Source organism: Pundamilia nyererei, unplaced genomic scaffold, assembly GCF_000239375.1.
Source record: "Pundamilia nyererei isolate P.nyererei 1_Seehausen unplaced genomic scaffold, PunNye1.0 scaffold00025, whole genome shotgun sequence".
Classification (NCBI taxonomy): domain Eukaryota; kingdom Metazoa; phylum Chordata; class Actinopteri; order Cichliformes; family Cichlidae; genus Pundamilia; species Pundamilia nyererei.
In genome coordinates this window covers 2,666,149-2,689,783 of record NW_005187426.1, presented here as the reverse complement: position 1 = coordinate 2,689,783, position 23,635 = coordinate 2,666,149, and the positions used below count along the sequence as shown (strand labels likewise).

At 40.2% G+C, this 23,635-nt stretch overlaps 1 protein-coding gene across 2 annotated transcripts in view; it reads left to right on the top strand.

Moving 5' to 3' along the window:
* The window catches only part of LOC102198209 (transcription initiation factor TFIID subunit 4), a 93,888-nt gene that overhangs the window by 16,354 nt on the left and 53,899 nt on the right, over nucleotides 1-23,635 (top strand). For both annotated transcript variants that reach the window (XM_013909467.1, XM_013909466.1), the window contains 7 exons: nucleotides 176-298; nucleotides 837-926; nucleotides 1,981-2,190; nucleotides 6,846-6,921; nucleotides 8,014-8,128; nucleotides 14,713-14,882; nucleotides 23,146-23,276. In XM_013909467.1, the coding sequence (XP_013764921.1) occupies nucleotides 176-298; nucleotides 837-926; nucleotides 1,981-2,190; nucleotides 6,846-6,921; nucleotides 8,014-8,128; nucleotides 14,713-14,882; nucleotides 23,146-23,276 (915 nt within the window). The remainder of the gene's footprint in view (nucleotides 1-175; nucleotides 299-836; nucleotides 927-1,980; nucleotides 2,191-6,845; nucleotides 6,922-8,013; nucleotides 8,129-14,712; nucleotides 14,883-23,145; nucleotides 23,277-23,635) is intronic.

The following is a 23,635-nucleotide window of genomic DNA, read 5'->3' as shown; positions in this document are numbered from 1 at the left end:
GCAGTTATAGGGCCACTTCCTCTCTGCTTATGTTCTGATCCATTGTTTTACACAGCGACTTTGAGGTTGGGATTTGGTAGTGGTGTCACTGGGTTTTTTTTTTGTTTGTGTGTGTGTGTGTGTGTGTGTGTGTTTTTTTTTTATAGAAAATGAATTATTTTGTTGTCTTCAACAGGAAATGCAAGAGAATGTTAAGAAGTGTAAGAATTTCCTGGCCACACTTATCAAGCTGGCATCTCACAATTCTCCGTCCCCCGAGACGTCTAAGAACGTCAAGGCTCTTGTTCAGGACCTTCTGGTGAGCTTCACAAAACGCTGTTCATATCATATAGGAAAAACTAAATAATATCACTTGTTTAGATGGGACAATTTTGGGGCAAGTATTAGATTTACAAAAACTGCTAAGGACCTGCCGTATACCTCTTTTTTTTGTAGGCAAATAATTTTAACACCATGTTTCTCATGTATCTAACTAATTTAATGAAATCATAACATGGTAAGTGTGAGTCCATTGTTTTGGGGGTTTTTTTTCCCTTTTTGTTTTGCGGTGTAACATATTTTAAATTTTACATTAAAATTGACACTTTTCTGTGTCGTTGTATTAAATATTTCCTACCTGTAGATGGCAGCATGAAACTCTTTCCGAAAGTCTCTTTTCTGTGTCATGAATTTTCATCTCATACAAAATGTGCACCTTAAGTTGTACCCTGAAGTTTCAGGATGGAATGGTTGATGATTCCTTCTGGTGATGGGCTTTCATCTAACTGTGCTTATACCCTCTGGTGTACTGCATGGCTTCTCTTTTGAAATTTAATTCTTTACTCTTAACCTGACAGGATGCCAAAATCGAACCGGAAGAGTTCACCAGCCGACTACAGACAGAGCTCAAGTCATCTCCGCAGCCTTACCTGGTACCCTTTCTCAAGGTGAGGTTCTTGCTAGTTAACTTCTTTTTTTTAACCTTCTTCCTAAGCTATATCATCCATAAAACTGATTCCTACACGGACTAATGCAATGGCTCATTGAGCTCATCTTCTTTATAAGTCTCTGAAAGTGCCTATCTAACATTGAACCCTACACCTCTGTCATCAAGTAGTCTTCTTAACCTTGGGCCTGTTTATTCAGTTTATAGCACCTGTAGATACTTGAAATTCTCATCCATCCATCCATCCATCCATCCATTTTCTTGTGCTTAACCAATTCTGGGTCCTGGGGTCTACTTGAAATTGACCCCTAAAATTGTTTTCTGAACTGCCCCTTATCTTTCACCTCTACTCATTCCCTAACTTGGCTCCTTAAGCTGCCCCTCATAGATTTTTCTGAAATGATCCCCCTAAAGTAGTTCTTTGCATGGGACCACAGTCAATGTTAGCCTGGCCTGACAGTTGAATGAGACACACACACACACACACCCTCCCTCTGGCCTGACTTCTGACTGCGGTGACGGTGGCCCCTGCAGCCATTCCAGTAGCCAGCAGGTTTTTTTCAGCCAGCCATGATGAGCATCACATCAAGGCACTCACCCGCCCAACAGGGCCACAAACACATGGTGTCAGGCAATGTTAGGTCATTTACGTCAAAAATCTGCCCTAAAATATTCTCTAGCGAACGACATCAGCTCCTTAGGTCAACTGACAGTGAGTTATCATGCTAATAGTTATGGTAACACTGTATACAGTTTTAAGCATACTGTAGGTTTATTATCCTGAATGCAAATTAAACAATTTCAGCACACAAATAAGCATTTTTTAAATAACAAATAAAAGTCACATGAATCATTGTGCAAACATTCTACAAACATGTGGTCACATGCATCTGCAGATATTTTTTAGCTGTCTATAGCCATATTTTTTTGATAGCATTATGCTAAATTAGCCAGTGACCACAGCGGTAGTTGTTGCAGCTGTGTATGGTGCTTTGTAATGCATGTCTATTTCTCTATATGACTGTAAACTCTGGCTGCCCTCTATCCATCAACAGAAGAGCCTCCCAGCCCTGAGGCTGTCTTTGCTGAATAGTCAGCAGTCTCTGATCCAGCCCCCGCAGCAGGGACTAAAACCAGCACCCTGTGGCACCCCTCCTGCCATCGTCGCTGGGCCAGCTGTCCGTATACGCCACCCTAATAGTGTCAGCACCACTACGGGTGCCAGTGCATTGCCCGCTGGGACGCTCGGACATGCAGCTGCAATGGTATGTATAATGTGGCCCAGTTGGAAGAGTATCCAGTGCAGACACAGTCATCACAATGTTTAAATTGGGAGTTGCTTTTTAAAACTTTTTTGTCCACACACAAGAGTTTGTTCCCCAACATCACAGTCCAAATGAAACTACATGTGATCTTTGAAGTAAAACATAGCAAATATAAAGATCGATCCTAAAATGTGTAAATGTTCATATGTGTTTCATTTGTTTTTTGTTTTTTTAGCCATGTCCAGGAAATGTGTGTGTATGTATGTATGTATATATGTATGTATGTATGTAAGGTGTCTGATAGAGCAGAAGTTGTACAGTAAATGTGACGCATTTTCCCACAACAGCCCACCATGCATTTAAAAAATGGTAAAATGCAATGAATCCAACCTGCTGAGGGTAGTGTGCTTGTTGATGATAGAGGTTGTTTGCATAATGTGCAAGTGGCTCCACTGACCATAGCAGATGGCAAAGCACAAGTATCCAATTAGAGGTACTCAATTTACAAACTTTGCTGTTACACTGTTAAGTTGCTCAAAATGGGAGGTGAGAAGAAGTACTAATAACAATGTCTGGGTTGGAGAAAGAGCCAGAGAAAGCATATGGAGAAATAAAACAACTTTTTAACAGAAAGGTTTAATTTTAAAAGATGGGAAAGCAACTATGTCTAAGAATAAAATAAAAAATAATAAGGCAACAACAGATTATTCATTGATACCACACTTCTTCACAAGCATGATATCAACTCCCAACACTTATGAAGCTCGATCACCAGGCTGACCAGCTGCTCTCACTGGCTTTTTATACGTGAATGCTGAATGCTGAGTGAAGTCAGCTGTGCCACCTGAATTCACCTGAAAGCAGCACAATACACCCACACAACACCACATAGTAGGTCTTTTAAAGCTATGACATAAGGTTTGTCTTTTTATTTGTAGGATTTTGAAAAATTTGTCAGTGAATTTGGAGGATTTTGTTGTCAGACTAAAGTAGTTTTAAACATGAAGGTTCAGTTATTCCACAAAGAAGTCATTTGGAGGCATTACATTAAGCTAGGAATACATATGCCTAACACAGAGGACTGTATTATGTCTTTGTGAGCTTTCTGAAGGACTATTTAAAGATCCTTCCCCCAGTTTAATGGAAACAGTTTAACACCACCATCTGTCCTACAAATCTGTGATATGATTCTTGGTATGCAGTACAGTCTCTGTGATGGTTAGTCACACCCATATGTTGCAGATTATAAAAGTGTCATGATTATTTGTGTACAGGAGTCAAAGAAGCAGGAGATTCAAAAAACGACAGGAAGTAAACCTACAAAAACATTGAAACGCCACGAAACCTGGGCTGAGGAAACACAGACACTACAACAAAAGGGCAATGTGAAATTGTTGCCTATTTATACAAACTGACACGCTCTAAGAGCTAATCAGGGGAATAGGGAACAGGTGGGGAACGAGGAACAGCTGAAGACAATTAAGACAGTTAGGAACAAGACCAAGAAGACAAAAGACTACCAAAATAAACCTGGAAGTCACTGACTGACAAAGAGACAAGACTCTAACACACTTGAACTTGACACAGGGGAGACAAGGGGGAAGGCTCAGAGAAACACAAGAGATTATAGAAAAGCTTGAGACCATCTCAACCTTGCCCCTCTAACTTTGTCTCCAAACGCTCAACCTGTGCTGTCCCTCTGATATACTCATTTCTAATCTTGCCCATTCTGGTGACTCCTACTGAAAATCTTAACATCCTCTACTCTGCCACCTCCAGCTTGGCCTCCTGTCTGTTTGTCAGTGCCACAAAAAGAGGCCGAGCTTTGCACCTAAAGGTAGAAAAGAATTCAAAGTCCCAACAAAATTCATATTTCAGGGTCAAAGACGCAGTACCATGACAGAGGGGGACTGTACCAAGAAGCAACAGCCTTACTTTTTCTTTGTTTTTTTTTACCGTTTGTCTGATTTAGTTTCCAGATTTGATTTGATTGTTTCAGTTATATTTGAAATGTTTAAATTTTTTTTATTAATATTAGCCTTTATAATCATAATACTGTAGTCGGTAGTGCCAGGAGCAGATTTAAGAAGTTCAGACAAGGTATTGCAGAAACAAAAACCTGGCTCAGAGTCAATGCCTTCTTTTACTTAATGTATTGAATAATATGACAATATTAGCAAAGACTAATAATATGGACCTTTCCTCTATATTTCTAATTGGTTTGGTATTTTTGTTAGTTATTTTCTGTTAGTTTTCTATCCCCAGTTTCAGATCGTGGTATAGTTTTAGTTAACTATAATAACCGCGTTGTGGATACTGAACGTGTGTTTGTGTCTGTGTGTGCAGATGTGCTTGTACATTGAGAATCATGCAACCCCACAGAGCCCAGATGTCTACAGATGGGTCAAGTGAGGTCAGACTCAGATTGGTCTGGTCCAGGCAGAGTAGTGGGCAAGCTAGAGGGGTCTCTCTTTTGTATTTCTCTCTCTCTGTTTCTCTTTCCTTCTCCCTCCCTTTTTCTTCGCTCACTCCTTCCTGGTTTACTTGGGCTGTCACTTGCATACACACACTTTCTCTCCATGCCTTTCACTGTATCTGCCCCCGCATCACCCTCTCATTTCTCTCCCTCTTTCCCTCCCTCTACCCGTTAACCGTTGAAGGGTGAAGCGAGGTAACTAGGTCAGCCCCAGGTCAATTTTAAAGCAATGTGGCGGCCGCAGTCTATGTCCAGAACATGCCTCTGGTCTCTCGCTCTCCCCTTCTCTCTCTCTCTCTCTCTCTCTCTTTCTGTCTCCCTCCCTCCACACACACACACACACACACACACACACACACACACACACACACACACACACACACACACACAACGGCAACATAAGCTATCACACAAAACATTAGTAAATGATCGCCGCTGGCACGTCAACAGTCTGAAACCAGAACGCTAGTTGAATTAGCCTAAAAAAAATCTGTTCATACTACAGTGTTATGGGAAAGATTTCTTGTTGTAGTAAAGTAGAGTATATAGATGTGGGCTTACATTATTTAAGGTTTCTTATTTAATTACAATTAATGCTCCAGGATATCCAATAAGCCACAATCATTTTTGGTTTTGAACCCACAACATTTGAAACAATGCTGTGTTTCAAATGTCAGGGGTTTAATTAGATAAAAAAAGAAGTATTCTACGTTTCTAAACACATGGAGGATAGACCACTTAATAAAGACATTATTTAGAAAATCAAAGTTAGATATTTTTAAATTTATATATATATTTATATATGTATGTATATATATATATATATATATAATTATTATTATTATTCTTTTTTTTTTGTATTGTGCCAAAAGCTATATGGGAACTAGACCATAAACTTCCTTGGGGCAAATTTTATATGAGGTGAATGGCCTTGATGAAAACTCGAGAGGTGTAAGTAGGCCGCACCGCCACATACCATAACGGCTCATTCTTCATTGCAACAGTGTGCAGCGTCAGTACATGTGATGTTCTATGGATGTTTGAGCTAAGAGGTTGAAATAATATATTCTAACTTTGCTGGTCAAGTTATTGGGCATCAACAGCAAGGAAAATGAATAATTAATGAATAATAAATAGACATAAATAGTAATTTTTCTGTATTATTGTTTGAAATCTGTTTCTCTCTTTACATAAAACTAACATGTTATTCTTTAATCTAAAAAACATCTAACATTTAAGATCGCTCTAGATGTTAAATGTAGGAAATATGAATCATATGAAAGATGAGCAGTTTAGGTTTAGTGTTATTCCTTCTGCCCCTGATTCTAAAACTTCTTACCTTAGGGTTTCCCCTCTCTCTTAACTGTGTCGCCAGCTGGCCAGAGGTGCTAGCTATCTTTGCTCATTCTGAATGTATTTTTCTCCCGTTCCCCCCCTTACTCGCAGACCCCTGCAGTGGATCTCTGGGAAAAATGGCCTCTGTCTTTTTTCAGTAGCTTGAACAGTAATATAGCATGTGTCAGGGAATGGAAAACAAGGCTAAAAAATATGCAGCAAGAAGCAAACTGGTAGGAATGGATGGCTGAGCCTGAGGCTCGGCCCGTAGCTGCTACCAAGGAAGGAAGTGACTCTAATAGCCCAGCATACTCTCCCACCCCCCGCACCTTCTTCTTCTACTACTTTTTCTTCTTCTTCTACTACTTTTTCTTCTTCTCAACTACTTTTTCACCGTGGCCTTGACTTTTTATTGCTTTTGTCTTATCTGCAAATGCAAGCAAATGTAGGTCATATACAGTGGGAGAAATCCATCCTTCTTGTGCATTTAATTTGATCTCTAGTTTCTCTGTACTGTGTGGAGATAGCCACTGTAGAATTCACCACTCTTGTATGTATTATGCATTTATTCTGTATATACTGCTGGTATTTTCACTGTGTTACAGTTGAAAAGAAATCAATATACAAAACTCAAGTGGGTCTAGGTCTACAGATTATGTTTTTTTCCTATCCAACTATGACAAAAAGTTAGATTTTTCACTTTCGGTTTTGGGGATCACACAAAAATTGAGCAATGCTTTAGTAGGTGTTCAGTTTCATCCTTTTTAATTTCCATTCTTTATCTCTTCCTTCTCTCCAATTGTTTCCTTCTGAGAAATGCTACAATAAAGTTTTGCTTCCTCAGGGTGTCAAGACAGGAGGCGCTGTTGGTGGCCAGGTCCGGATGCCTGTGGTGATTACGCAGTCCATCAGAGCGCAAGGTAAGACATCTGCAGGCCTATTACAGACACATTTGATTGAATTCAATTACATGTACAATCCCCATTCTTATACCAGGCATTTGGAGGACTAAAGTATAGAAAGATGAAAGATTGAACAAACATTTCTTTATATTTTTGGAAACTTTGACTCACGGTTTTCCTCTGATTCTGTTATGCAATATTTACATCCTTCGATTAAGACACCATTGCAGGAAAAATATTCAAAGACTTTCAGCCTTAGTTTAAATTTCTTTTTAAATGATGAACCAATAAAACAGGTTATATAGCCTAAGATGGCCATTAGTGAAACCGTAAATGTTCTCTCGGTAGGCTGAAGGATGTGTAAACAGGCAGGAACCATAGAGAGAACAGGTGTTTTTTTTGTGTTTTTTTTTTTTCCTGTCTGGTTATAAAGCCTTCTCAAACATTTGCGCTACTGCTTACTCACACTGATTCACAAACACTCTTCCCACAGAAGCCCACAAATATCGCCCCAACACCAACCGGGTGTAACGCTCCCCTAAGAGAGCTCTGTGCTCTCAAGTGGTGTGTGAAATGAGTGTATGTGTTTGTACCTGTTTGTGCTTGTGCGTTTGTGTTAGTGTGTGTGTGCGTGCGTGTGTGTACGATCGGAGGTGCATACAAATTTGATCTGCCCCCTTCCCCAAGATTGCCTGCAGTGAAAGATCTGTAGGTTGTTTTATGCCCATAAATTGGAATGCGGGGATAGTTCTAAAAATACTTTCCTGTGCCTCTTGGCTAGGAACATGCCTGTTAAAATCAAGTTTAAATTCACTCTGGCAGTCCTTGTGCCTCTCTGGAAAACGTGTCTCGGAGCAGGATGCGGTTTAGGAGTGTAAGGAAAGGCGGTGAAGTGCAGTGATATTGACAGAGCGACGCTCTCCGCACCAACCTGGGGAGAGCGACAGCCCCTCACCCTCACCCCTGTGAGGATGACAGAGACAGCTGAAGGTAGTCGTTAGACAGAATAAATATTTGATGCAGATAGAAGGGGACACTTCAATGATAACATTAAACCTTTCCTTTTTGTTTAGTGTTTTCTTCTTTGTTCCCCCCCCCTTTCTTTAACAGGCACAATGGGAAAGGGAGCCATAATCCAAGCAGGCAAAAGTCCCATGGGCCTGCCTGTTCAGATCACCGGGAATCAGAAAAACAAGCTCAATGACCCCGGAGGAGGCACATTCAGGTACAACTCCTCTCGCCAGGAGAGTGACTGTGGAGCATGTTATTTGTGGCTGCCAACACATGGGGGCAGCATTTCACTAAAAAGCTTCTGCATGACTACAGGCTACACTCTCAGCTAAGGCTGTGAGTGTTTATCTGAGTCGCCTGCCTGGCCACCTGGCTGCCTGCCTGCCCGACTGGTTGATCGGTGGTCCTTTCTTCCCATGCCCACCACATAGCAGCACACTGTCAGTTAACAGATCACCCTCACGTTCGCCTTCCTCTTGTCACTGTCACAACTCATCGACAGGATTCCAAATGAGCTACCGCTTAATTTAGAAATAAGATAATTGTGCCCATATGGTTGGAATTTCTGGATGCGGTTCTGAAAATACCTTTTGGTTAAGTCAAACATACAGTATTTAGCCTGCAGCTTTCCTCTCTCTCTCTCTCTCTCTCTGGTCTTGTCTCTGCTTCAGCTGTGCCTTTGTCTCGAAACATAAAAGGTTCATCGCCCACATGCTGGCCTTTGCGGTCCATGTTTTGTGTGAGTCTTTATGTGTTTTATGTTTGCATACATTCCTCTATTTGTCTGTGTTTGTTTGTGTCTCTGCTTGGGTGCACATGAACATATGTGTATATTCCAGAAATCTAAGAATTTGTGTGTGTATGTGTGTGTGCATATCCAGCGTGCTTGTACACATGTATCGACAGGTGCCGGAGGTTTAGGATTGCCCCTGTGTGACTGGGACAGGGCAAGAAGAGTCTGGGTCACATGGGCCAACGGGTTCATGGTAATGGCTCCCATCTCCTGAGGGGAAAGGCAGCGCCCTGGGCTCTGATTGATAAACCAATAAATCTTTAGCTGCGTTGGTAATTAAGCTGTCAGGCTCGCTTGTTACTGGCGACCTTTTTCCCCCCTGCGGTGATCACAGGGGCCTACTACACACAAATGCACTGGTTTCAACACAAGTCCAATAACACACAGTACCACTGTCACGGAAGAATCATGTCAATGATATTTTGTAGTTTATTTTCTCTTTATCCGGGTCAGGTGACATTTTGCCTGCTCTTCATTTTATGCGTTAGACACTTTATTGTCTATATTGTGCAGTCAACCATCATTGTTTTCATCCCTTTATTTGTCTCTTTCGTTTTCTTCCAACGACGCATACATGCTGACCTTTCTCGCCATCACACTGTTACTTGAAGTCACATATGACTTTTCTGACTCCGATATAGATTTAACTGTTTGATGAGTTGACCTCCATATTATCGAATTATCTTCATTTCTCACTGTTGCTCCTAATTTTCCACTTTACTGAAAAATGCCTGTGCGTTAAATTCTTAACTTGTTAATGTTTCAGCTGGACCTCTTTTGGTTGCTGTTGACTGAAACCTCAGTTAGAAATCGCTGTTATTTTTTTATGCTGTTACGTTTCGTACCTGAGGATATAAACATGCTGGAACAGAGCTCATTGTTACAAGGTGATCCATCTGACGCCACGCTGTCTTCACACCACGTCCAGTCAGACGCGATGACTTGTGTCTGTGAACAGACGCCGTTTTTCATGTTTACCATGCTGAAAAATGCAGACAAGTTGTTAAAAAAAAGTTAATTTTGAGTTCCTACAGCCTTTTAAAGATGCTAATATTTAAACAGCAACAGCAGGTCATTTGCATAAAATAGTCAAGTAGGTCAGATTTAATTAAAAAATGTGTGCCACTGACATAATTTCAGTAATTACTTAGAAATCAAAAAAGGATTAAGACAAGTGGCCAGCACACAAAAAAGTCTAAGTGAACTAAAGTCAGGGGGAATTTGGACATAAAGCCATTTTGACTTAACTGCTTCCTTAGCAGAATTAGAGGGGTGTAGAAGGTATCTGTTGACTGTAATAAAGAAACAAAAAAACAAACAATGGTCAGTCAGCATCCACCGTGCTCTCCCCCACCCAGCCTGCACCATGTTCAGCTGCAGTCTGGGACTGATGTGTGTATGGCTGTCACTCTGAACCGCTGGTCCCAGCAGGCCAGCTGTAGCACAAACACACACATACACACTGCAGGGCTTGTGGGGTTTCCAATGTAGCTACAGCCTTCTGTGTAAGTGCTTGTGTCAGTGTGTGCGCATGTGTGTGTAGTTTACAGTACAGAGTGAAAGCAGCTGTCTCTGCGTCCCCCCCTTCTACCCCTCCTCATTTCTCTGTAAACACTCGACATCCGCTGTAATCACTGGCGAGCCAGCCGAGGCCCTCAGCCCTCTGCCAACCTCCGAGCTCAGCCTCAGCCCCTCAAATCCAACCCTGTGCTTCATGGTGGACACACATCCCTGCGCATTAACGAATACTGGCATGGTTGCATAGGAAAAGACACACAGATACACATGCAAAATTAGGATCAAAAGTTTTCGTTCAGATCCAGTGGACGCAAAAGTCCACCAGCTCTTTTCCATCATGTACCAGCAAACTGACTTCATTATGCTTTGCGGTTATATCCTTTGTTGCTGTATAAATTGCTATGTGATGTGCCCGTTTTGCTAAGAAGAACTTTAAAAGTAAATTAGAACTTAAAAGTGATCTCTGAAAAATGTTGATGTTGCCACTTGTAAGCACGGCAACCACAAGATTCGATTATGTTGAGATTTGGGGGAAAAATTGACGAAGAATGAGCAGAGGTAGCTAGCACCTCTGGCCAGCTGGTGACAAAGATGTTCAAAAACTCCAAAGAAAGTGGCAGCACTCCACATAGATACAGGAACGTTTAAAATGCTACAAAATATACTTATGACTCTTAGCATTGATCAGATCGTCACCTACATCACACCATTTCCTTGCCAGGTATTTTAAGTGCTTGGGAATAATAACAGCCTGAGTGTTGTAATGAATTAATAACACTTACCCATTAAACATGAAACAATACTTGACCTGTTGTTGGTCTTTGGAAGGCTCTTAAGCCTATGCTATCATTCATTTTGGTCATTAACACATGTCCTGTCAGCTGCCCATTGAACTTAAGGCTGTTTTATGGAGAATACTTCTCCAGTGGCGCATGTCTCTCAGTGTGGGCACAACAACATGCATGGCCTGGGTGTTAGTCACAGGGATCAATCAGGGCCCCCTGCCTGGGCACAGAGACCTTTATCCACAGGGATAAAGGGGGTGGATCAGTGTGGTAGTCTTGCAGAAGGGGGAGGGGGGCGGAGGAGATCTGAATGCACCCCACACCTACACAACCTCTAAACAGCAAGTGCAATTCTCCAACCTCCTATGGCATGCCCTCGCTGAAACACAAGCTTGATGTGGAAACGACATGCATATGTATTTATGTGGCCTCTGGCTCCGAGTCCCTGAGCCAACCCAAACCAATAACTGAGAGCCTGCTCTTTAGCTTCCGTGGAAGCTAATTGCACATCTGCTTTATTAGTGCAGAGATATAGTCGGGAATATTTTGCATTTCATATCTCACTCTCTCCTTTTAATGTCAGACCTGTCTTTAGCATTCTCGTTTGATTTCAGCCTTGGTGATCTCAAATGGCCCTGAAAACAGATCATCAAAGAAAAAGGGATTACCAGAATTTTTGGATACTGGTTGATATTTTGTGTGCCGATACACAAAATGTTAACTCTGCAGATCCATTGTAAATAATTATTCAAACTACACATACATTTCCTGTAAAGAAATCCTCGGGCTATAGTGCAGCTATAGCTGTACCATCTTGATTTAAAAATAGCACTTTTTTCCTGCAGTATAAATTGGAGATCTTGACCCTATGGTATTATTTTATTTTTTATTACTCAGATAATGAGACTCCATTAGTACAGTGAATACATCTTTTTCTTTTTTTCTTCTTTTATTCCAAATAAGTTAACTGTCTTTGTCATTTTTAGTCAAATTATTTAAAATAATACTACTAATAATAAAATGCTCAACTGTTAATCCATGTAATATTGACCAAAAGAATCACTGAAAACCTTTTTATGTACTGAAATTGTATGTACTTGATTTAATTCAGTGGTTCTGAAACTTTATCTCACATGCACAACTTCAGAAGCCGAAACAACACCCTACACTTCTAATTTGTAGTCAATCATTAACAATAAAAATGGATCCATGTTGACGTTTAGTGAATACAGGTTAGAATGCTGTCGTTCCCTTTGTAAATCACATTAACTCAGCTTAGTTTCATTCGATATTTTCCCCCAGTGCTCCATGCCCCACCTGGAGTGGCTCAGTGCCCACCCCACAGTTTGCTGTAATATAACGGTTCATGTAAAAGTAGCCTAGCCCAGTTTTGCAGAGATTTTCTAGTCTAAGACTATGTGATGTGTTCTGCCAACATGAGATTTCGGTCTCTCTCTCTGTCTTTCTATCTTTGTCATATGCAAGAAATATATTCATCTATTCTCAACCCTGAGAAGAAAAGCTTTTCATAACCTGAACCTTTTCCCACAATGTTTTTAGTTCACCTAAAAGAAGCCAGATTAAAAAAATGAGTAAAATATTTTTGGAACCACGAGTTCAGTGCACTACACGACTGTAATGAAATTTGGCATGGTGGTGGGTAGTTAGCACTACTACTGCCTCACACCAAGAGTTTCTTGGGTTTGAATCCACAGGTGATCTGGGGCCTTTCTGTGTGGAGTTTGTGTGTTTTTCCCTGTGGCTTTGTGGGTTCTCCCTGGGTACTCTAGCTTCTTCTCACAGTCCAAAGACATACATATTTGGTTAACTGGCAGTTCTAGGTGTGACTAGCTGTCTGTCTCATTTTAGCTTCCCAACAGACTGGTGACCTGTTCAGGGTATACCCTGCCTTTCACTCCAGCTGGGGCAGCTGGCACAGGCACCAGCCCCCTTGTGACCCTTAATTAGACAAGCAGGAGACAATGGATACATGGCTATATAAAGCAAAACCTATAATTTTATGTCCTGACGTTCAGTTTACAGAAAAGACTTATGATTATTGTCATTATCATATTATCATCACATTATTGTCATCAGGTAGAGATTTTTGCATTGGTTTTTTTGATCTCTTTGGATGCATTGATACTGAGATTTTGCTTTGGCTTTGAGTGATCTTGTGTAGTCACTTTTCCATCATGGACATTGGCCTGATGTGTAGTTTTTAGTTTTTCTTTACTTACCTGGTTGAGTATGGCCTAAGGTGTGTGTGTGATTTTAAGCCAGGTCAAGTTATCCATAAGGACGTGATAAAGAAAGGTGCACAGCCTGAGGTGCAACACAGATCATAATCCTATGCATCCACGCTTGCGTTGGTGTGTAGATTTTCTCTGTGAAGGCTTAATTAGAGAGCTGGAGGAGAGGAGGAAAAGACGAGAGAAGGTTGAGGTGTGTAGAGTTCAGGGAGCTACTCTAATCGTCTTTGTCAACCTCCTGCCGTGGTGTCAAGTTTCATATCGGCTCTCCGCGGCCGCAGTAAGGAGCAGGAGGGCCTCGGTGGGGTGGACTTGGCTGACGGTGTGTGCCCACACCCCGAGACGCCTGAAAGAACTCGGTGCCCCGTGCTGCACACATGTGTACGCAAAAGCACAGCAACACACACGTAAACTCTGTCGCAAACCACAACAGTGGCATGAACGTAAATGACTACGGAGGTTAGCCAGTGAGTGGCAAGAGGCCACTCTGTGTGTGTTCTGTGGTTCTTTGTTCTCTCCGTCAAAGCCACTCAGAAAATCCGCTCCTCGCTCTAGGCCAGTCCTGTAAGCACAACATGTCACTGCTCTGCTAATTCAGGCCAGGATCATAATCATTACTTGCCAAGTATAATAATTGTAAAGGAATTTTTCCCAGTGACAACTCACAAAGAAACTTGCAGCCTTTTACAGAATATGTAAACCTCTTTGAGAAAGAAACACAGTGACCATAGCACACATTCTGCATGTTTATACTCCTTTGTCTTTGCTAAACTGTAATACTGTGTAAACATAGTGAAGTCTGCATTATGACCATGAGAAATGACCAGTGCTCTGAGAAAATACATCACTGTGTGTTGCACATGATTGTGTAAATAGAGTTTGTTGACATTAGTCTATAGCCAGATTCATTGCAGCTCTTTGCCAATTCTCAGGAGCATCCTTACCGAGCAAAACACAGCTTCCAAACGCTCTTCATCTCCCTGACTCTCAAAGTGTTGACGCAAATAGACCCTGGAATGGGACTTCTGTGCCATTATGAGCAACGTATAGCCCTTTGTAACAAAACTAATGCATAATTTTGTCCAGGCAAATATCCCTGTGAAAAATCTCCTAGTTGACAATGTAATGTTAGGGCGTGAATACACAATTAAGGATAGTGCAAAATGAATTTTCCTGGTGATTTTGGAGCTAAAAGAAGAGGAAATATTTTGAACACAGCTTCCAGTGGGAGTCAGTAGAACTGTGACAAGGGCCTCTCAAGTTTTCTGAGAGACCCTTGGAGAGCTGTAGAAATTTCACAGACTTTATCTAAAGTAAAACTTGGACAGATGCATATTCGTCTTGTTGCACGACAAAAATGTGTTGTAAAAATGTACCACAATAAAATGCGTGTTTCCGTATTTTTTTTGTATTTTCGTATTTTTTTACCATCTACCATCTCGTCCTTCAGGGACGATGATGATATCAATGATGTGGCTTCTATGGCCGGGGTGAACCTGAATGAGGAAAGTGCCAGAATACTCGCCACCAACTCTGACCTCGTGGGAACGCAGATCCGCTCATGTAAAGACGAGGCCTTTCTTCATCCGGGGCTGCTACACCGACGAATTCAAGAAACAGGTGAATCCTGACCACTCATTGCAGAAGTGACATATAAAGACATGCCAAATGTATTTGCCCCCTTCCTGGTTTCTTGTTTTTGCATATTTCACACACCTGACTATTTCAAACAAATTTAAATATTAGACAAAGTTAATCTGAGTAAATACAAAATGCAGTTTTTAAATAATGATTTCATTTGTTGGGAGGGGGGAAGCTATGTCATAAATTAACTGTAATTAACCATGCCTTCTGGAAAGCTGAGTACAATTTCATTATTTACACTTAGGCCCGATTACTGCCAGGAGCCTGGACAATGCCTGGACTTTAGTGCAATTGCAATGGTTGGCATGAGCTTAAAACAGGTTGCTCATGCTCAAAAACCCTCCATTGTGGCTGAATTAAGACAACTCTGCAAAGACAAGTGGGCCAGAATTCCTCCACAATGATGTCAAAGACTCAGTGCCAGTTATTACTTCATTTCAGTTCTTGCTGCCAAGGATGGCACAACTAGTTTTTAGGCTTAGGGGGCAATTACTTTTATCCAATACAGCCAGGTAAGTTTGATGAACCTTTTTTCCTTAATAAATGAATCTCATCATTTAAAAAGCTTATTTCCTATTTAGTCGAGTTATCTTTGTCTGACATTAAAATTTGCTTGATGATCTGAAACACGTAAGTGTGACAAAAATGGGGGGAAATAAATAAGAAATCAGGAAGGGGGCAAATACTGTTTCACAGAACTGGAGCTTTTAGGTGTTCTTAATGGCAGATAAAAATAGTTACTGATGCAGTAGGAAAATTCCTCATGTCATGTCATGATAAAAAGATTCTCTGTTGCCTTTTGTGTAAGGACCATGTTGTTTTTGTATTTATTGTGTCATCACTACAGACAGTTTAGATTTTTTTCTCCTTCTGTGGTTCAGACTGAGCATTTCTTGTTTGGCCTTGGTTTAAATTTGATACACTTAAAAATTCTTTCACCTCCTTTAATGAATTCTTCAGTGGCTGTCTGAACTCACTGGACCCCAGGCACATGCATAAATACTTTATGGGTTTGTCTTTTGAAGGCTGGCTGTCAGATTGTCCTCTGGACTAAAGGAACAGAGTTTAGAGGGATGTAACTTGCCAGTGAAATTTTGAATCTTTCTCGGCTTATCAGAGTGTCAAGATCCACTAAAAGCGCACAATATTGCCTGAGCTAATCAATATAGGCGGAGAAGTCTTGCTTGTATGCAGTATCACATACGAGTGATGGTGTCTTCATTACCTCTTTTTGCTAGCGGCAATCCATTTCATTGCTTGATATATACCTAAGGCTGTAGCTGCACGGTAAAACCTGTGAAAACGTGTAATGAGCATTATTGCTCAAAATAACTGTGCCTGGCATCTTGCTCCTGTGCATCAGATCAAAAAACACACAGTATAATTCCACGTGACGGGGAGTCTAGCACCCTCATCTTGTTTTTATCTCAATTAAAGTATCTTTAGTGTAGCATGGAGGCCTGCGGGTCATGTTTCATTACGTGGACCCTTGGCATGGTTGTTATCCCGTCACCTTGGGGTAGAAGAGTTGTTTAAAAATATAAATCTTTCCTCGGGGGGGCACACAGCATGATACGGGGCAGGAGGCTAGGGCGCCCCCTGCTGGGGAAGTGGCACTTATGCAGCTTTGTTGTGTCAGTGATTGGCCCCTCCACACTCCCAGCTGACAGCAGTCCGAGGGAGGCTCCCCGAGCCTGCCAGCTCCACTCAATCAGAAAGGCTCGGCTGCTCTTCTTCCTGCAAAAGCACCAACTTTGTTCCGATTTAACATTTAGCATCCTGCAAAAAACTTAATTGTGACCTTTCCTGCCCTGGTTGCCCCCATGAAAACACTGGTTGTAGTAGCTTTCTTTCTTTTCTTTTCTTTTCTTTTCTTTTCTTAGATGTCTTAATTTCCCCTTTCTAACCCCCTTTTGATGTATTTTCTGAATTGTGAATTCAAGAGGGGACTGGCTCTTTCTATCCCCTTCTTTATTTTCATCTTCATGTCTCTCCGTGTCTTGCTTCCTCTCCTCTCTCATTTATCCCCTGCAAACAAACACTTGGGCTGCCCTCGCCTCCCAAACCTGTCTCCCTTCTCTCATAACTCTCCAGGCTTGTCCTTGAGCTTGTGGTGGTGGTGGTGGTGGTGGTGGTGGGGGCTGCAAAGCTAAAAAGCAGCACTCCACCCCCATCTCAGGAACCAGAACACAGGCACAGCTGGAGTTCTCTAGGAAAGCTCCTCAAAGTAATGATAGTCCACTGGTACCTTAAAGGTACACACACACACACACACACACACACACACACAGGGAGCCCACATTTATTGAAAATGTTTTTTGTTTTTTCATTTTTTTAAAAAGCTAAATCTTAAGATGAAATACAAATAATGTTTTGCTGGCTTATTGCCTTTTATTTGTATTTGGAATATCTATAAGTAGTATTTCCTGCTAGCTGCCAATGATCTCTAATGCTGCAAACCCATTTTAATTTCTTTTCTTTTTATCAAGAAACTTGCATACCCTGAAGTGGCTAACACAGACATGGTTGGCATTAGAGTATATTTAACCATTGAACATATCCCTGCTTAAATTCGTTTCAAATTTGTACAAAATAGTACATTTTACTAATAATACAAAAACCTTCTTAAGCAACATTACGGAATCTCTTTTTTTTTTAGTTTGATTTATTATACAGAATATAACAGGAATGAGGTACTTATGCCAATCCGCTAAGCTTTTTAGCACTAATAGTATTTGTTTGTGATTTCTGAGAAAGAATTATCACTATCGCTACATAGGGCTGTGCGATATGACCAAAAATAAACAAGCGGACACGCGATGTTTTTACCACAACGCATAAAACAGGCGCTTGTGTCTGTAGTGTGGTTATATTAAATATAAGAGAAAGAGAGAACTTTAAGAAATTAATATAGCCACTACAGTGACCATGAAAACGATGAAAAAATATTACCGTAAACAGTTTATTTTGCTACACCACGAAACAAACAATAGCGATATCGAACAGCCCTACTGCTACAACTCCTGTGGTCGTAGAAAGATTACCAGCTCTATAGAAGCCTATTGGCAAACAACCATCTGCTCTCTTTCGCTGAACTTTTCTGATTTCTGAGTGCCAAAATGCAATTATGTGTTATTAAATATAACATGAAGTTAGCTTTGTAAATGATAGACCTCAATAATTGCAATAAAACAAAGCATGCTGTATCATCTATTTCTTATGTTGTTAGCCAAATGAAGGTGCCGTGTCCTTTGTTTTGACATTGAGCACTGCCCTTGACTGGTGATGTAGCTACATCCATCTTTTATATCAGTTTATAGTTGAGCTGAACTAAGATATTGGTTGACCAGTGTTATTGGATGGATACTATATGCTAATACTGTCCAACTTGTCCAGTATAACAGGGTTTCTCTGTAATTTTCTTACTAGTTAGTGAAATACTTTGCTGAAAAGAATTAACGATTCTTTGTCCCATTTGTTTTTTCGGCTCTGCACCTGCTTCATAAGAGGAGGAGAGAAGACTATCTTAAACTCCTTGGCTTTTGTAGTACAGTGTTCAGACTTTGCTTTTGTGAGTAATTGTTTCTCGTTTGCTGTAAGAATTTGCTTTGGTCTTTTCTTGGCATAACATCAAGCATATGTAGAATGGGTGTGCCTGTAACAGGAAAGTGACTCTGCATGATGGCATCTCTGTCATTTGAAAATGGAGTGGTCCTTGTTGTGGTCTTACTTAAATACTGACTCATGACGTGCAGTAGAGAAGTTTTTTTCTGACTTTGTAGTGGTCAGTTATGGTCTTGCCATCTTGTCAATGGATGCTGAAATAAATATCAAAACCAGTTATGGAAACTTGTTGTGTATTTTGAGAAGGAATGACATAGTTGCAATTATTTTAGATATAAACTACAACAGATGGGACTTGTCCATTTTCACTGCCAGGTACTTTTCAGGGAGACTTTTTTTTCCATTCATTCCCGGCAGTTTTCCCGGGACTTAAAAAATCCAAGTATCATTGCAGATTGAGTCTCATCATGAGATTTCACTATGTCTGTTGTTTTAAAAAGTATTTGGCAGCTGAATAAACAACTTTCAATTAGCCAAATTATTTGGTTTTTTTTATTTATCAGTTTTTTATTTATCAGAGTTGACATGTAATACATGCAGATTTAGCTATGAAGAACACAAATATGTAAATGGTAGCCTGTAGGATTAACTTTGGTTTACTGACTAGTCAACTCTAAAAACTGACTTTTACTGTGTCATGTAAATAAAAGTGGGGGGAAAAAGCCAAGGACAGTTGGTCACCTGGTGGGGTCTGAAGTCAGTGTAGCATGTTATTTTATTTATTTTTTTAAACAAATATTCTTTCAATTAAACCAGCTCCAACAGGGAGTTTAGGTGTATACCATTTGTTTGCAGTTAGATTTCTTGCCATCTGGACTTTTGTTACGGAGCCACTCAGGGAACTCATAAGTTTTGAACACAATATTGATGTGTCATCATCTTGTGATGGTTTTTAAACTTTTAGCAGAATTGTAGACCTGTTATTTTTTTATGTGTGGTTTACCTTTTTGCTTATCTTGTGTATACTAATATGTTACTCATATGCACACATAGGAATTTTAGCAATGTGTCAATGCAGACAAGAAAGAAAAAGACTGCTTGCAAGGAAACATGGTTGGTGGTTAAAACAAATTTAATAAATAAATATTAAAAAATCAGTTTTATGTCTTTTCCTAAACAAATTTTTGGTGGAACACATTGTGAATTCAGAGAAAGTTTTGAAGAAGAATTTCTAAGGTCTTAAAAACCACAGCACTCTGAGAAACCGGCTGCATTTATGCTAAGTTAGGCAATTACACAATCTTGGATGCACTTGAGTTTTGCGTTTTTAACGCATCCTGTTTCACAGAAAGCTTCTATTTTGACAATATCTGTTTATAAATTTAATTTTCTCCAGATAGAGGCATTGGAGGTAATGTCAGAGGTAATGTCACCTTGTAGAATCTATATATCAGTTTTCGATATAAATGTTCAGTTCTTTATTTCACTGAACAACACTGCCATCATTAGTGTCAGTAGTTTGGCAAAAAAAATCATACACAAGGTAGCTTAAATGAGTTAAATTAACCACGCAACTGGAAGTGTTACAGTCTTTGGTGCTTGTCTTTTTATTCTTAATGCTATTTTAGTCCGAATTAAACGAAATGTTATAGCAGATCATTAGTCGTTTTCTCGCTGTTTTACATGCTTTTTCTAGGTGAAGAATAATGATCTGTATCAAGTTGAAGAATATGTTTTTGTTCTCTCTCTGCGGCTAAGTCTCTTAAACTTTGTCTGAAATATTAATGTCCCTGATAGATTGCATTTTTTAGGGAGCAGGAGCCTATTAGCGTTTTTCTTTGACCTTGTGACTTTGCCACATGTATTGCCACTGTAATTATAAGGCTAACAGGGCTCCTTCCATCCGTTTCAAAGCTTTAGCTGCTGAGAAGTGTATGTATTGTTCAGCTGATTTAAATAATTGGTGTGGTTTACTTAAAAGGGTGCCAGAGAGAAAATTATGTTAATGGAATAATTTAAAAGGAAGTTGGAAACAGATAGTAACCCTACCAAAGTCTGTCCTCCTCTCTTTTGTTATGACTTCAGATGAGTTTTGCTCCAAGGAAACTAAATTATCCTTCTATGAAAAGAGATGGTCAATGTCGTTTACACACTTGAAGGAGCTTAGCTGGTAAAGCCACTTGAGAATTTGCACTAAGACTGTGAAACAAATTAACTTTTCTGTGCAATGAGTCTTCTTTCTGGGAGTTAATTGCACATACTAATCCAGACAGTTTTTCTGTATGAATGTGTAAGTACAGTGGGTGTATATGTGTGCATAAGTGAAGGTACTCAATGGAGTTTGTGGTCATCTGTTGATGTGCTTTTACTTCTTGACTTCTTTGGGAGGGGTGTGTGAGCTTGTGAGCTTGTGCACTGGATCTGAAAAGTATTCACAGCATTTCATTTGTTCCAAATGTTGTCATGTTACAGCCTTAATCCAAAATAGATTATAATCACTTTTCACCAAATATCCCATAATGACCAAGTAAAAAGTGAGGTTTGAAATTCTTGCAAATTTATTAAAAATACTAAACATAAATATAACATGTACGTACATATTTACATCCTTTGCACAATACTTTGTTGAAGCACCATCGGCAGCTAATACAGTTTCAAGTGTTTTAAGCTTGGCGCTACAAGCTTAGCAAACCTGTTTTTAAGCAGCTTCTCCCGTTCGCCTTTGCAGGATCTCGCAAGCTCAGTCAGGTTGGATGGGGAGTGTTGGTGCAAAGCCAGTTTCAGATCTCTGCAGAGATGTTCAATCGTGTTCAAGTCAAGGGCTCTGGCTAGCCCACTCAAGGACATTTACAGGCTGGTGCCAAAGCCCCCTTTTGTTTTTGGCTGTGTGCTTAGGGTAACTGTTAAAAGGTGAACCTCTGAGGTCCAGAAGGCTCTGGAGCAGGTTATTTTGTGTAGGGATGGTGTTGGCCGGGTGATGAGTGATACCTGGATTCCACTAGACATGACACTTAGCATTCAGTCCAAAGAGTTTCTCATGGTCTGAGAGTCCTTCAGGTAGCTTTTGGCAAACTCCAAGTGGATTGTCATTGGCTTTTGCTGAGGAATGGCTTCCATCTGGCCACTCTACCGTACAGACCTGATTGGTGGAGGGCTGCAGAAATTATTGTCCTTTTGAACGGTTCTCCACTCTCCACAGAACAATGCTGGAGCTCTGTTAGAGTGACCATTGGATTCTAGGTCACCTCCCTCTCTCTTTTAAGGCCCTTCTACCACCATTGCTCAGATTGGCCAGCCGGTCATTTCAAACTTCTTCCATTTACGCATGTCTGAGGCCATTGCGCTCATTGTGACCTTAAATGCTGGAGAAGTTTTTCTGTACCCTTTCTGAGATCTTTGCCTTGATATAATGCTGTGTCCGAGGTCTACAGACATTTCCTTGGACTTCATGCTCTTTTGTGCTTTGACACGCACTGTGAGCTATATGACCTTATATAGGCATGTGTGTCTTTCCAAATCATTTCCAGACAACTGATTTTATCTCAGGTGAACTTCAATCAAGTTTTAGAAACATCTGATAAAAAATCAGTGGAAACAGGATGGACCTGTATGTATGTGTTATATATTTGTTTTTTATTTTTAATAAATCTGTACATCAAACAAACTTTTTTTCCCTTTCTCATTATGGGATATTGTATTTATAATTTTGAGGTGAAAAGTTAATTATTCCATTTCAGAATAAGGCTGTAATATGACAAACTGTAGAATAAGTGAAGCATTGTGAATATTTTACAGATGCACTGTATGTGTTTTAATTCTACCTGCTTATCTGCTGCTTTTCTTAAGTCTTAGCAGCAATTTAAGTGACGATATAACAGTGACTTATGACCTGTTTTATAACATTAAGTAAATTAAATGTGGAACAGATGTTACATTAGAAAACTCCTTGTTGGTAAAGTGGAGGATCAATATTTTAGGATTTAATGAAATAGATGAAATTATAAGAAGCAAAAGTACTATGTACTGGTGCGTCCAAAAAATGCATCTGTTTGACACTAATGATGTACTAATCCAGTGATTCCCCAGAGTTTTAGGTTCTGTTTTTAGGACATATATGTGAGCACATGTACACGAGTCTTCGCCATTTATGTTTGCAATCAGTGGCCTCTCAAATGAGTCTCTCATCCTTCAGATGAACTCCAACTTCACCTTCTTGGCCTGCAGCTGGCAGTGATTGTCCTTGTTCTCTTTGTGTAAAGGCACATGAACCAGTTCTTCAGTGCTGCAGCAGGTGCTGGTTGAAGTGGCCCTTCACCTCAAAGTAGGTCTCCAAAGAAGAAGGGCTTTTGGTGCCAATTGCAGAGCAAGATAGTGGAGTTTCTCAAACTGTAGAGGGGGACCCTACTCGAGAAAGGAATGTTGAAAACTGAAAGAACACCACACCGGAAATGTGTTTCATTAACTTACTAGTGACAAAAAAAATGAACAAATGCAAAAAAGGACTTATTCTCTCAGACAAATTAAAAATATCTAAATAAAAATCCTAAAATAGTCTCCATATGTATTTGAGCAGTTGTTGATAAACCTGGGCAAAGTAAGAAATATTTGCAAAACCCTATCTGATCACAGAAATGTCATCTTGTCTTAAATGTGTGTGTTAATATATCTTTCGCAGCTAAAAAGTTTGGAATTACGGAAGTCCCCATGGAGACAGTGACATTCATCTCACACGCCACGCAGTCACGGCTTCGGACGGTAGTAGAAAAGGTTTCTACTATCGCACAGCACCGACTGGACTCCTGTAAGGTAGGACGTTTGCAAATAAATATGTTCTGCCCCCTACACACACACACACACACACTCACACTCAAAAAAGATATGTTGAGGGGCTTGACAAGGGCTGTCACTTTGAGCTCAGTACAGTTTCAGCATGAAAAAAAAAGTAATAATCATGCAGCTGCATTTCTGAAACCGTAGTCTTACTGTTGCATGTCACTTGAGTGAGGCAAATGAAGCACCACGAACTGAAACACAGCAAAACACAATAAAAGACAACTATGATCAGATCAGCCACCTGCCAAGATTTAATTTTATGAGCCTCATACTTTATAACAAGTATGAGTTTTTTTGTGGTGGCCGTTATCCAGTGAAGGAGGGTAGAGTGA